General features: G+C 32.2%; 1 protein-coding gene across 1 annotated transcript; it reads left to right on the plus strand.

Moving 5' to 3' along the window:
- The first annotated feature begins 546 nt into the window (after window positions 1-546).
- Window positions 547-13,858, plus strand: KLRF2 (killer cell lectin like receptor F2). The gene is given in 8 exon segments (XM_041736410.1): window positions 547-616; window positions 4,166-4,264; window positions 10,971-11,057; window positions 11,475-11,479; window positions 11,743-11,754; window positions 11,756-11,842; window positions 12,761-12,810; window positions 13,741-13,858. Coding segments are annotated over 8 exon segments (528 nt in total).
- The last annotated feature ends 1,976 nt before the right edge of the window (window positions 13,859-15,834 follow it).

Genomic DNA, 15,834 nt, shown 5'->3' on the forward strand with positions numbered 1-15,834 from the left:
CCCGAACTAGCAAGATGGATATTTTAATTTTTCTTTTCTTTTATTTATTTATTTTATTTTTAATTAAAAATTTTTTTAATAATTTTTCTTTTAATTTAAAATTTTATTCTGAACTGGCTAGATAGACACTGTTCTCTCATTTGTTTGATATTTATTTTGTTTATTTCATTTTTTTTTCTTTTACTAGAATATAAAAGGCATGAGGATAGCAGGCATTTTTATCCTGTTCACTATTATGGTCCTAATACACTGCAGACAACTGGCTGGTACATGGTAAATGCACAATAAATATCTGTTGAAAAATGGAACAGTATAGCCACTTTTACCTTGAAGATACAGAAGTTTAACCAGAAATTAACTTGGCTATTCATTTGTATTTTATCAACACATCCTGTGTGGTTTTAAACAGCCATGCCTGAGTAAATTTTGAGTATTTTTTTGGACTTCCTTTCAGTTTTTGGTATATTGTGCCTAGGAGAAATACGTAAGGCTAAAAGTATTTTCCATTTCTTTTATACTATTTTCTGGGTAATATCACATTAAAATATGGAGAATGCAGATGGTTATATGGTATTGGATTACAAGAATCATTTCAAATTCAGGCAGAAATCTAAAGGTAGGAATATTGTCTTCCCTCATTCCAATTCCAGCTTGAAATTGCATTACTCTCTTAAAAAGATTAATATCTTTGAAAATTTTAAAGAATTAAAATTAATTATATTCTGGGACTTAAACAAGATCATAAATTGTCTATGATACATTATTTAGATTTGTGCAAACATGAAAAATGCAGTATTTTTGCAAGCCACAAAGATAGAGATATACTAATACAATGATGTATAATCCCCTCAATGTTATAGCATAAGTAAAAAGTATAATTTTCAAGTAAAAGGTCAAAAATAACATTTTTACAGAAATTATTCATCTTACAAAATATAAGATTCTTGGATGCAATTATATGGATAGGATATATATATGAAGATACCTACCATCCTGGGAAAGTAAAAATCTAGTACTAATGGTGGGAGTAGCAGGGATTCTATAGTGTTTTATAGCATAAAAAGCATTTTTATGTATACATATTGTATTTTTTAATCTTCACAAAAGATCCATAAGATTGGCAGAATAATCCATTGGAAATGAGAGAAGGGCAAAATAAAACTAACCTTCGGTACTTAGGGCTGCTATATTTGGGTCAAAGTTTGTTTCTGTGTTTGCTTGCTTTCAGATCTGTCCCAGATTCTATAGATATGTTTAATAAACAATATATTGATATCTAAATTAGGTCTGTCTATAATGAATTTGTAAAGCAATCCTGTTGAAATAGCCATGATGTAGGCTGGGACAAGGGCCAGGAATCTGAAATTGTTGATCACAACCACAGCTCTACCCTCTGGACTCTTGTTGAACATCTTCATGTGCTATTTGTTTCTAAATATCAGGAAGCAAACATGTCCTTTTTCACTAGTGACCTACTCTGATGTAGTAAAAATTAGGACCATTGGAATCAAATCGACTAAATTGAATCCTAAGCCCCACAGAGTAAATGTGTGGCCTTGGGGGAAATATTTTTCTTTTTAAATCTCATAATTCTTACTTAAAATAAAGCCAACCTCTCTTATGGTAGTTTATGTGGATGTTAAACTAAATTATTGACTACTTTTTCTTTAATTTCTAAGCCACCTTATAATAAAGTGAATAAAAATGTATAAAATCTGAGTATAGGTACATAAAACATCTATTTACATTGTGAGTGAAAGAAGGATAAGGCAAGAAAAATAAATTAGGACTGCAATTAGCAAAATGTGTGTAATGTCAGCATGTTTGTCCTCATTATAAATTTGTTTCTAAGCTTATTTGTTTTGATGAGTAAGTGAAGCATTATTAATTATTCAGCTTGCATCATAGTCACACCTATGCTTAAGACAAATGTGATTAATCCTGGTACTAAATCCAGAAAGAAAAATTTCTGATTATAAAGCAGATATAGATAACACAATAGTGCTCTTGCAGGAGTGATAACAGATTTCACAGAATGATTTCTTAATATTACTCCAGATATTGGCCAATGGCCAGTTGAGAATTCCAGAATGGGCTATGGTAATGCACTTTAGGTACTTAACTCTCTCTTTATCTGAATTTATGTAGTATGTATATTTTGGTTTATATGTATAAAAATAACTTTTAATTTACAGTTATAATCTTATTGGGAATGAGCTTAAAATTTCTCTTTCTAGCAAAATATGGAACCAGTTAACTGCAGATCTCTATGCCAGGATTGGTATCATAAAACCACAGAAATGTATTTTGAGGATTTTCAGCTAAGTAGAGGCCTTTTTACTTTTGCTAAAGCAGAAGTAGAAGCAAGAAAAAAAAACTTATTTTGGATTTATTCTGTAATACAGACAATTGATTAGTAAATTTCAAAAGTTTTACTCCATACAGGACATTCTATAAGTGTGTACTATACATAATCAGATGCATTAAGTCCTTAAAAATGAAAGTAAAACATACACATATTACTCAGATTTGAGAAACAGCACTTTTTATTATAACTCAAAAGTTAAATTGTGAAATGTACAACCAAGGTTTGGTATTAAGTCCTTGCTTTTTTATAAACTAACAAAAACTGAAGAATAATCATCTGAATATCAGATTATTTGACTTGCTCCTTGGCCAGGATGACAAATTGACTAGCATGGCTAGATTGAGACAATTTTCTACGATATCTGCATGCAAAAGGATATCTGTGTTCACCTTGTTTGTGGAGAGTATATATATCCAACTTGTTCAAAAGTGCTCAGATGTGATGGAAAATACATAAAATTGAAAGAGAATAACTATATATATATTGAATACTAGATGTATAATAAACCCTTTAAATCATTGGTAAGTGTACAAGTGGAACTGAAGCATTTACTGGACAAAGTCATGTTACTCTAATGGTTACTTGCTCGTGTGTTGCCACACTGCGTTATAATTAGCTTCACTACCTTGCTCTTTGATACATAGTGTGCATTTCTTTGTCACTGTAACGATTGTAATGACAAAATTTTCATCTTACTGCACAATCAAAATGGTATTGATAGGAATGAACTCCAGAGGCTGGGCCTGAGTAGAGAGGTGGTCGCTTGGCCTAGTGCTCAGTCGTCTGACCTGTACCTCTCAACTTTTGCCCTGTTAAATATATGCTATGTCATTAAATGCTTTTAAATCTAAAAAATATATATATTTTTTTATATATCTTGTGCATATATATGTGTGTATTTATGTATATGTATATGTATATGTATATGTATATGTATGTATATTCCTACCCAATGTTTTTAGATGCTCCCTGTTTCCTCCTTTGTGAAGGGATCATTCCTGCCAACTGTGACCCAAGGGAGTACTGTGGCATGAATTCTATATAAGCACCATTAATCAGAGATCTATGATGCTTAGACTGACACCGATTCCTGTCCAAAAAGTCATCCAGGAGAATACAATATATCATGTATAAAGGTGAAATAGCATGAATATTACTAGTATTGTGATTGGTATATAATAGAAGTTCAATAAATGTTTTCTTTCTTTCTTTTATTTCTAACAGTGAATTGTCAAAATAAATAATACATGTAGTACATATGCACATGGCAAGGAATAATCCAAAAATAAAATTAAGAAAAATAATTCCATTTATAATAACATTATATATATTATATCTAGAACTATTCTAGATACAATACATTTATATTATTTAATATATCGTATTCTATGTAGACAATATAAAATATACATTTCTTTTATATTTTATATATTAACATAAATACATATATAACACTACATTAACTATAAATTATGTATATTATTTACATAAATTCATTAATAAATAAGTGAATTTGTTAATAGAATTTAATAAATCATTTTAAGTCATCAAGACCATCACCAAATAATTAACAAAACAAGACAATGACAATACAACCCAACATGTTAAATAACAGTAACATCTCTTTGGATTTGGACTATAAATATTTTTCATTTTCAAATTTTCAATTAATCATAAATTTTAGTGTCACTTCTATAATAAGCATGGATTATCTTGTAATAAAAATAAACAGGAACATTTTTATAAAGTGAATAATCAATAAGCTCTAATCTTCACCAAAAAAACTCAATATTTCATGTTTCTCCCTGTATCTACAATATTATTGTCTTATGCTAGTATGCAGCTGCATTGGGATCCTTATTTTTATGATCACACTGATTTGCCTGAACTTTTGGGGTGAGTATGGAGTTTTCATTTACTTTTGCACTTTTGGAACTTATATTTTAATTTTTAAAAAAAGTTATTTCAGAGAAGAAAGAAAGAGAACATGTGTACACAAGTGGGGGAGAGGGTCAGAGGAAGAGGGAGAAAGAGAATCTCAAGCAGACTGCCCACTGGGGGCAGGGAGGGATCCTGATAGGGAGGCTTGATCTCATAATTCTGATATCACAACCTAAGCCAAAAATCAAGAGTTGGACACCTAACCAAGTGAGTCACCCAGGTACCCCAATTTTTAATTCTTCTTAATATCAATATCAACTCCACATTGTAGCCATAAATTGGTAATATTCAAAATTACTTTAAATGTAAGAAAAACTAAGAAAGTCAAATATAAAATTAACATTTATTCAACATCTTTTCTTATGAAGAGCCTCCACTAAAAAGTTGACTCATTTTATCAAACATTGGTGATGTATCTTGACGAAAAGAGTATGTGTTCATTGGTACTATTTTCAGAGATTATGATTTAAATGTACCAATGTGATGGTTAAAAAAGACAAATGATCCATTTAAAAAATCATTTTAAATGTACTTCTGTGACTTTTTTACCCTAAAGTGATATTTAATGAGCATAATCTATAGTTGTTCTTTTTGAAACAAGACCAATTCCAATTCATGAATTTCTATAATTTTCTCTTTTTCTCTTGAAACAGTCATTCTTAAAAATGTAGGGCTAACATGGGTTCTATTTTATTTGTAATATTGACATGGAAACATAAACTCTGGTGGCCTTTGAGATGAGATGTTTGAATATGAGTGAGTCTCAAGGCAACTTCACTGAAGAAGACAAAGAAGTAAAGGATCTGTTTTTGTTTTGAGTGATTAAATTTGTTTTTGTATTTTTCCTAATACAACTGGGAAAATATCAGATATTTTAAATACCAACTAAATATTCTATTTAATGTAATTTTTCTGTACTTTATACAGCATTTTTACTGGGAAGTTGTCAACCAATAATATTCCTCAAATATGTTCAACTTTTACTTGAAATCAAATTCTAATAATATGAAATTCTCTACCTAGTTAACAGTCAACATTAGATGACTGATATTAGTTTTCATGAGTCCATCTAAGTAAGCATTAGTATCTGCTAACCAGCAATTCTAGTTGTACATATTTTAATAATTATTAGAGTTTTTTTAATCCCTCAAAATTCAGGACATATGGTCTCTTTTAGGCACTAAATATGGTATTTACAGGCTACCATTGACCTGCTGAGACTCACTTCTCTTTTCTGTAATATATAAGTGATAAAATATATAACTGGTGCAATAATCATTGCTTTAGAGAAAGATGTTATTGAGAAGAAATCAATGAAATTTGACACACTGATAAAATATTAGTAGGGACAATATTTTTTCCCAGTGATATTACTCTAACAAATTAATAGCAATTTCAATATTTGTTTCTATTAAATTTGTGCTTACATTTGACCAGTTTAAAAATATTTTCCAGGTTCAAAACAAAGTATTGACTATAAATATTTACATCTACTCTCTCCCAAGTTTCTGGATTAGACCAGCAAAATGTATCAAACTAGAATAAATTAATAAGAGCACGAGGTATGGAAAGGGTAGAACACTGGAAAGGAAATGAGAAGCAGTGGGGATAGTGTTATTGGATTCATCAATGGAGAGAATCACAGTGTAAAGAAAGTACAGCAAACAACCCTATGTAGATGAAACTATTTCTTATGGCAAAACCCTGGCAGGACTCTTTTTCAGAAAGGAGAGTACAAAATGTAAAGAGAAGTCTAAAGAAAAGTAATTAGCTGGAACACTTTCTAAGGAATGCTCTTTTAGATTATTGTCTTGACAACCTTTTACTGCACTCACATAGTAGCATTTGCCACTATATCATACCAAAATCAAAAAACAAAAACAAATGAGATACATAACTAGAACAAACGAGGTCTCCTTACTTGTGGAGTGGTGGCTGGTACAAAAGGCATGTGTCCCCTTATTATGGTTCTGGAGTGGAAAAAGAGAGTAGTGTAGTGGTTTACTGCATAGCTTGACTGTTTCCTGTGTTCTATCTAAAAATTTGTGGTAGCTAATGAAATATCCCAGAGTATAGAGAAAAGTGTCCAGAAAAAAATCAATAAATATCAATAAGTATAAAAAAATCTGAGACAAAGACACAAAATATTGTCCATCCAGACAAGATAATGTCTCTCTAAGAGAATCGGGGGAAAAATAGACATGAAATAATAAAATAAATATGTATATTTATATATTTGTATATTTACATATTTATATAATATAAATTTTTTTTCAGGAGAAAAAAAACAAAGCCCCGAACCATGAATTTCCAGCTTATAGGAGCCTACCAAATTCAGAATAGGATATGCAAATAGATATAGATAGATGATAAATGGATGGATAGATAGATACAGGTGGATAGATAGATGCTAGATACATAGATAGATAGATAGATAGATAGATAGATAGATAGATAGATAATTGATCTATCCACTTCATATTTCAGGACATCATGGATAAAGACATGATCCTAAAAGTTTAAATAAAGAATTAGTTTCTCCCAAAGAGAAACTGGCATCAGATTTTTAAACGTACATAAAAGGGCACCATTGTAGTAATGCCTTCAAATTATGAATAAATTTGATTTTAACCTAAGTTTAAAACAAGAATAATCAAGCAATATAATTTTTTCATGCATACATTTGGAACAAATAAAGAAGGGAGAGGTGTGTATGTGTGTGTGTGTGTGTGTGTGTGTGCTGATTTTAGAGTGAAACTAGTGCAAGAATGTAATGAAAAGGGCAGCCTGGGTGGCTCAGTGGTTTAAGCGCCTGCCTTTGGCCCAGGGCATGATCCTGGGGTCCCGGGATCGAGTCCCATGTTGGGCTCCCAGCATGGAGCCTGCTTCTCCCTCTGCCTGTGTGTCTGCCTCTCTCTCTTTCTCTGTGTCTATCATGAATAAATAAATGAAATCTTTAAAAAAATGTAATGAAAAGACATTTCACGTATCAGCTGTTCTGTGTTCCTGGAAAACAATGAATTCAGGCTGTATGAAAACAATCTACAAATAATGCTACAAGATGCTAAAGGAAATTGATATGGTACAAGGAGTTTTGTTTTGTTTTGTTTTGGTTTTGGTCTAGACCAAGAAGAAATAACATTAATTTAAAAGTTCAGCAGGAAAAAGAAAATAATGTACAAAAAGTGATAGATATGGAGTTTAAGAATGCACATAATATTTAGAATTGTTATCAGCACCTAAAGAGTAGGAGTAGATATGGTAAAAAAAAAAAAAAAAAAAGGCTACTTCTCGGGAAAGAGAAGAGTAAAAACAGTAGAAGAAAGGGACTTTGAATTTTAATTGACTGTCCTTGTTTTGTTCTTTTTATTCTCACATACGTAGGTTGCTATTCATTTTCAAATGTTTCTCACTATATTTTTTTCTTTGAACTGAGTACAGGTAAAAGAATGGATTTCTCCCAAAAAGCAATTATCAGCCCTCTAGTAGGTAATGTTCCTTTTTGTCTGCTCTATGTCTGAATGAAGAAATTCCAACTGGTCACATGAATTTAGGCAGATTATACAGGAATTTTCTAAACTTTCAGGTGGGATATAATACCTACATCATAGAATATTTAGTGTATTAATATTAAATATTAAACCAAGGTTGATGGTTAATTTTAGTGTTGACTTGGCTGGGCCACACACAGTACTCAGATATTTGACCAAAACTGGTCTAGATGTTGCTGTGAAATTACTTTTTAATAAGATTGGCATTTAAATTAGTAGATTTTGAGTAAAGCAGATTACCTTCTATACTATGCCTGGGTCTCATCCAACCAATCAAAAGCCTTAAGAGAGAAAAAAAAAAATACTAAGGTTCCCCAATGGAAAAGGGAATTGGCCCTCCAGACTGCTTTTGTATAGGAGCTTCAATATCACCTCTTCCCTGGGTCTCCAGCTTGCCAGCCCATAATGCACTTATGTGCATTATTTAATGCACTAAAATAATAAAGTCTACTTCATAAGATATTATATTTTGAGATTTGGATTATGAAAAATAAAAGTAAAGACTTGTATAATAAATCTCCATGTACCTTTCAAACAGGATCAACATGTCAGTATCTAATCAGTATTAATTATGTCTTCCCCATCATCACTCCCCAAGCCAGATTACATTAAAGCAATGATTAGCTTGATACCTGTTAGAATTTAATATTTAAATATATCAGTATGTAATTCTTACAGTTAAGGGCTCCTGTTGCTTTACACAAACACAATACCATTATACATCCTGTGTTACTTTTCTCTGGATATGTAACAAATTACCACATACTTAGCAGTTTGAGACAATAATTATTTATTACTTCACATTTTCCATGGGTTGGGAGTCTGGGCACAATTTAGCTCAATCTTCTATTCAGGGTCTCATAGGATATAGTTTAGGTGTTAACAAGATCACACATCTTTCTCTAGCTGAGGTTCCTCTTGCAAGCTCATGTGGCTTTTAGTACAATTCAGTTACTCCTATTTGTAAGACTGAATTCACTTCTTTCTTGCTGGCTGTCATCCAGGGCAACTGTAGTCTCATATAGAACCCCTTCATTTCTTTGCCATGTGTCACTCTGGTCTCTCAAAACATGAAAACCCAATTCTTAAAATAGAAATTACCTTTCTCTTTAGAAAAGACTCAGTCCTGTTCTTAAGATCTCACATCTGATTAAGTCAGGCCCACCTGGGATAATCTCTTCATTTACTCAAAATCAACTGACTGGGAACCTTTCTGTAGTCTTTAAAATCTTCTCATCTTGCCAAACTATATAACTTAATCATGGGAATGATATTCCATCATATTCACAGTTCTGACTCCAAAAGAAAGGGAATTTCATACAGAGGATAGACTAGGGGGCAGGAGTCTTGAGAGATTTTAGAACTTCCCTAAGAATTTTTTAATTCTATCCACCACAATTCCTAAAACAAAATCATCAATAATGCTTAAGATTGTTTACTATCCAGTCAGTGTTAAATGTCTTTTTTGTTTCTTTCATTTGATTTGTTAGGATCAGAATCAGAACAAGGACCACAACTGGCATGTGGTTAAAATGTCTCTTGTGTCTCTTAATCTGTAGATCCCCTTAACTCCTATTTTCTCTTTGCCATTTATTTGTCAGAAAAAGAAGAATGGATCATGGTTATGTATAATTTCTCATTCTGGATTTTTCTGCTTATATGTCCATGGTGTCATTTAACATGTTCCTCTATCATATAGTTTTAAAAACTAAATATGTTAGGAAACCCACCTGGCCCACTATAGTGGCTCTATGTGTTTGTTGTTATTATTATGTAAAGCATCTGAGACAGGAATTGGTACAAAGTGTTGCTCAATAAATATTTTATTCCATCTTCATCCCCAGGATATTTCTTCTTATTTTAAAAGATAGCACTTGAACCTGAGTTCACTGTAATAATTCTTTTGGACAATTGGTATCCACATTTTGTATCCTTTTTTTTACATTTTAATATATTACACTAAACATTTAGAACATTTTTAGTGTGTTTTGCAGCTCTACAACTATACTTTATTGACCACTCTATCAATAGTCACATAGTGCAATTACTTAGTCCAAATGACCTCTTCTTGATAATAATAGTAAATAGTTTCTTTCAAGTCATAAACTGAGAGGAATAGTTGAAGTCATCTTATACTTTTTAATGCACAGCCTATGTACTGGTATAATTGACAATAGACTTGAATTATCCTGAGTCTACAAATATTTTGTAAAGTTATGATTATTCAGGATTGGCAGTGCTTGCCCTGGTACAAAATATATCAATGAGTTAAGAATATATATGACGTTTTATACATTCAAAATTATTCCTTGATAGTCTTCCTCATCTGTACTGATATTACTTTTATTTCCCATCTTAGTTACACATATTAATTCAATTTCCTAAAATACATTTTTATAAAAATTTAAGCTCATATATGACAAACTAAAATATTAGCAATGAAAAATATGACATGCTCTTTAATTCAATCATTCAACAATTAAATACTATAATCAAAGGGCTATGATAGGAAATTCAAAGATGAATATGACAGTCATCTTGACAACTCTCCAGTCAGGTAGAAGACAAGGAGATGTTCACAAACAACTAGGTTAAGGACTTTGTTTTTGAGATGGAAGTACAATTAAACCGCACAATTTAAGTTTAATTTAGATGAAGAAGGAAGGGAAGTCTAAAGAGAGTCTATTCAAGTTCAAGGATACACTGTGAATGAAAAGCACAGGAAAGTGGATCAAAATATCCAGTGCAATAATGTAAGTAATGCTGATGGTAAGCAATCTCATGAAAATGAAGTTCAGGTTGTAAGGACAACCTCAAGAAAAGGAATTAGATGAAATAGTAGAGAGATTAAGCAATAGATTCTCACTTATGTTAGTTATAAATAATCAAAAATATTAAATATTTGTTACTTCTAATTATGGGTGTCAGAAGTCACATTCTTCTTTCTCCCCAACCCCTTACCCCAAATCCTGCTTCTATTCCAGAAATATACAGATTAATGAATTAATCTCATTCTTCTTCTGCTAATAGAGCTGCCCTTTAATCACATATGGTACTATTCACACTTTTTTGACTGTAAAGTCTAATTTTCTTTCTATATTTTCCTTTAGGAAATAATTATTTGTGCTCAAAAGACTGGCTGCTGAACCAAGAGAAATGCTACATGTTTTCAATTTCTTCTAAAACTTGGAATAAGAGTCAACATGATTTTTCTTAGAACCACGAGTAGCTTTATAATTGTGCTTCTGAATTGGCTTTCTGACATTGAATTGCAATCCAAATTTGTAACTCTGTGGGAGAGAGGATTGTTTCTGATTCTTTCTTTTGAGGGGAGTTTTTCCTTCTAGTCATTTTGCTCAGTGCAGAGGGGCCAAAACCAAGTTGTAACTTGATAGAAGCACGAACTCTTTTCACTGTAGCATTCCAGCTGTTTTCTCTTTAAATCTCAGACCGAATTCGTAGGTTTTCAGGATGATTTGAAAGTTATCTAGGTAACTTGTTGGGGACAGGTGACTTGGGGACCCTACCCTTCTGCCATCTTGCCCCCTCCTCCGAGAGTCAACACGATTGTGCAAATCTACAAGCACATTTACCAGTGATCCAAACTTTTAAAGAGCCGGTAAGGGATCAAAAATAGGATCTAAGTACCCAAGGAAGAATTGCTAGGTGCAATTCTAAGAAGCATGGGTGATTTAGTCATTGTTTTGAATATTCATTAGTCATTATATAATTACTATTGTTTATTTTTTTAAAAAAACTATTCTTTATTAAAGAAATGATTATATACCGTTTCATCAATGTCTGGCATAGTGCCATATTCTATAGAGAGCACTGAATTTTTTTTCAATAAATTAATAAATGAATATACCATTTCCTTTTAAGGAGTTCATACAAGAGGACTTTAAAACCTGGAAGTCCTGGTTGGATTGGACTATATGTTACATCCCCAGGAAAATGGATGTGGATAAATAAACACCCTTTTGTGGAAAAAAATTGAGTAAGTAATTATTTTAGAGGGAAGAATGGCAGCAGTGATATTGTTTTATTGATAGAAAAGTATTTTTAATAAGCTTCCATGATGTCCAGGCTATTTTTAAAATCTTTCCTCCTCCTTCTTCTCTTCCTTCTCTCCCTCCTTTTCCCTTATCTCTTTTTTATAACTTTATCCCTTTCTTTGCTTCCTCTCTCCTTTTTTAACATGTACTAATAATGAGAAGTAGAATAGAGTGCTCACTATAATATCTGGAAATTTTAATAGCTAAGAAATGATAATGACTATAATTTTTAAGCCCATTAGACCTCATTTAAAATAATTTCAGCAACTATCTACTGTATAATAAATGCAAGGTAAAATTCCCCTATAAATAAAAGCATTTGGAATGTATAAAAACATCTCTCAAGCAGAAATCAGAAAGCAGGAGTTCGAAATTTTGCCCCTAGAATATTCTAAACTTGGAGTACCTGGGTAGCTCTGTCAGTTAAGCATCACACCTTTTTTTTTTCACATTTTTTAAAAGATTTTTTTTATTTATTTACGAGAGAGAGAGAGAGAGAGGCAGAGACACAGGCAGTGGGAGAAGCAGGCTCCATGCAGGGAGCCTGACGTGGGACTTGATCCCAGGACTCTAGGATCACACCCTGAGCTGAATGTGGCACTAAACCGCTGAGCCACCTGGGCTGCTCTAAGCATCAGACTCTTGATTTTGCCTCAAGTCATGAGCTTGGAGTCATGAGCTAGAGCTCTGTGTTGGGCTCCCTGCTCAGCAGGGAGTCTGAGAGTCTCTCTTCACTCTCTGCTCCTCTCACTGCTCTCTCTCTCTAAAATAAATAAATAAATCTTTTAAAAAGAAGAATATTTTCCTAAACTTATTGATATAAATTTCTTTATCTGTATGAAAAGAATGATGAAGCTTTCCTCACAATGTTCTTGGGTGAACAACATGAGATAATGTATGTAAGAGTGCTTTAAAATTCTTTAGTGTCACATACAATTTATATATTCTCCTCTATGGCCTTGTTTTCTATACACGTCACTAGAGCACCTTCACGTATTTTCCTTATCATAGTATTAAAGTCAATGAAGAATATAACTTCATTCTTTAACTTAAACTTCATTCTTTAACTTAAAAAAAAAGTCCCCTTGAAGTTACTGCTTTGCAGCTCCCGTGATACCTATTACCACACAGTCTTTACCAAAAACTTACATTTTAGGGGTGCCTGGGTGGCTCAGTCAGTTGAGTGTCCAACTCTTGGTTTCAGCTCAGGTCATGATCTAGTGTGGCCCCTACCATCAGGCTCTGCGCTGGATATGGAGCCTGCTTAAGATTGCCTTTCTACCTCTTCCCTGTCCCTCTACTCTCCCTCTCCAAAAAATTTTTAAAAAGAGAGAAAAACTTTTAATATCTAATTACATTTTATAGAAAATTATTTTGCTGTGTGGGGAATGAATAGATGGAAAGTGAAACTGAAATTGAAGTTCAGTCAAAAGACTATGATCAGAGATAAGGGAAAGACAGTAGCAGCCTGGCCCAGGAGTGAATGGATATAGGGACTGGTCTGGAGGTAAAACTTGATGATTACATGCAACTCAAGGGTTGAGAGGGAAGGAAGTGACAGGGATGCTTTTTACTCTTCAGGCTAGAACTTCTACAGTAATATTCTTCAGATAAGAGAGACATCCCAGGAGAAAGAGCGTGAAGGGAAAGCAAATCAAGAGTGCATGAATACAATCACTGAAAATAAAAGAAGAATCTATTCTAAAACCTCTGCCACATTTTGGCTGCTGAAGAATTACCTATACATGTTTGGCTGAAGAAGAGTTTAAGAAACATAACCATTATTTTAAAATAAGTGCTCAATTGTCTATGCTTTATCTCCTAGTTTTCTCATAATTGGACCAACGGATCACAAGCGCTGTGCTCTCATAACAGGAAATCAGGAATATTCTGAAGACTGTAACTCCAAATTTAATGGCATTTGCCAAAGAGATGCTTTCTGAACATCAAAAACAAATCTGCGTTTAAATAAAGATTTGGAATAAATGCATGTGGAAGTTATTAGTGCCTATCCTTTTCTTTGTGGAATGCAAGTTTACTTCTTTTCTATGTTATTAAAACAAAATTCAACTGAGTAAATTTAAAGATCTAATTGGCTTTATTCAATGATTCATGAACTGGGAAGCATCCTATCTAACAAGTAAAAAGGAGCTCTAATGAGCTACAGAAAAAGGAAGGTTTTAAAGGCAGAGAGGGGTGAAAAAAAGGTAGTAATAAACAACAGTAAGAGATTATTTGGGGCAAGGTCACCTTTCTTTGGGCACTACAGGGGGCTATCAGGTGGAATTACCTCACTAGTGTTAACCAGAAAATTCTCAACCGACTAGTTAAGATTATATTCCTGGGGAGGTGAAAACTGCAGATTAGATATTAAGTTTTGGTTTGGTAACATGGGCTTACTATTTTGGGCCTGTTGTCTCTTTTTTAATATTACAAATATAACATTTTCAACTAGTCCATATAGAAATAATACTTCAAAATAATGAAATATAACTTATTTTTAAACAAGAAAACACGGTTTCCTATTATTTCAATGTCTAAAAAATAATTAAATTTGATCTTCTAATCCTGTCTGATACCCTATTTGTGTCCTATTTCTTAGGTTCTAACTCCTGAGCATTTGGTGAAGCAATAGACTAAGCACATAGATATAACATTTTTTTCTTCAAGGTAGGCTTTTCCCCCAAGGTAATTGTCTTCAATTTTTATCAAAAAGAAATCAGACTTTCAACTGGTATTAAATACTCAGATGTTTTAAGCATGAGATGTCTATTTAAGGTAATATACAATCTTGTTTTTTGTGTGATTCCACAGCTTATTTCCCTTTAATCAAATTTGTATATGATTTATATTTAAAATTGTTATATTAAGAATAATCCCATTCCCTTAGTTTTCTAACTGAAATTCTTCACAAAGTGAAGTTTCTTATTTTCCTCTCATGTATTTAAAACACACTTGTGTTTCAAAATAAATGCAGTAGTTCCTGTCCACTATTATAGAAGTAAGGTCATTACTTAATTTCTCCAAGTTGACAATAGTAAATTGTAAGCCATCAGGAATTTATACCCTAGTAACTGCAAATCAAAGAAAAAAAGAGGATGTATTACTCTAAATTACTAAAGTTTACAAAATTAATTTGTAACCATGAACCAACTCTACAAATAAAATCTATATTATGAATCAAATAAAACTTGAACTTAAACTAAGCCAGAATTTATTAATCCAACTGTAATACACAATGGAATCTAAAAAATTAATTTTTTCAAATCTTCTGGGTGATAATATCATACACAGATATAAATGCTCATACTTGATTACATGTTGACACTGGCCAAATCATTTGCAATCCCATACAGTGCCAGGGTAAACACTGACTAGTAGGCAGGCAAGAATCTCCTTTTATCAGAAAGTTTCAACTGTATCTAATTAAGGAAGTAAATCTCCATTAAAACATGCAGAAAGGGCTTATTTGTATGTTCCTACGTGTTTGTAATGTAGACATTCTCTTTTTCTCCCAGCTTCTCTACCCTACTCTTCCTCTTTTGCCTATACTCACATTCTTTCCTGCATTCATAGATTATGAGTAATTTATAGTTATCTAGTTACCCATAATAATTCATAATTACCTAGGCAAGAATTTAAACTCAAGCTAATGTAACATAGGTGGTTTTGATATAGTTTTTGGAATGTCCCGCAGAATTTTCATTTTATAATTGCACCCAGGGATATGTCATAAGCCCATCCTATTTTCTTTTCCTTACCTAGGACATTGATTTTTTTCAATAATCTATTGTTTGGCCACTTTTGATATCATTATTCTAGTTTATATTCTATTATCTAAGCTTTGTAATTTTTTTGAATTGAAATATAATAGACATACAATATCCCATTAGTTTCAGGTGAAATCATAGTGATTTCA

This window comes from Vulpes lagopus, chromosome 21 (genome assembly GCF_018345385.1).
Source record: "Vulpes lagopus strain Blue_001 chromosome 21, ASM1834538v1, whole genome shotgun sequence".
NCBI lineage: Eukaryota > Metazoa > Chordata > Mammalia > Carnivora > Canidae > Vulpes > Vulpes lagopus.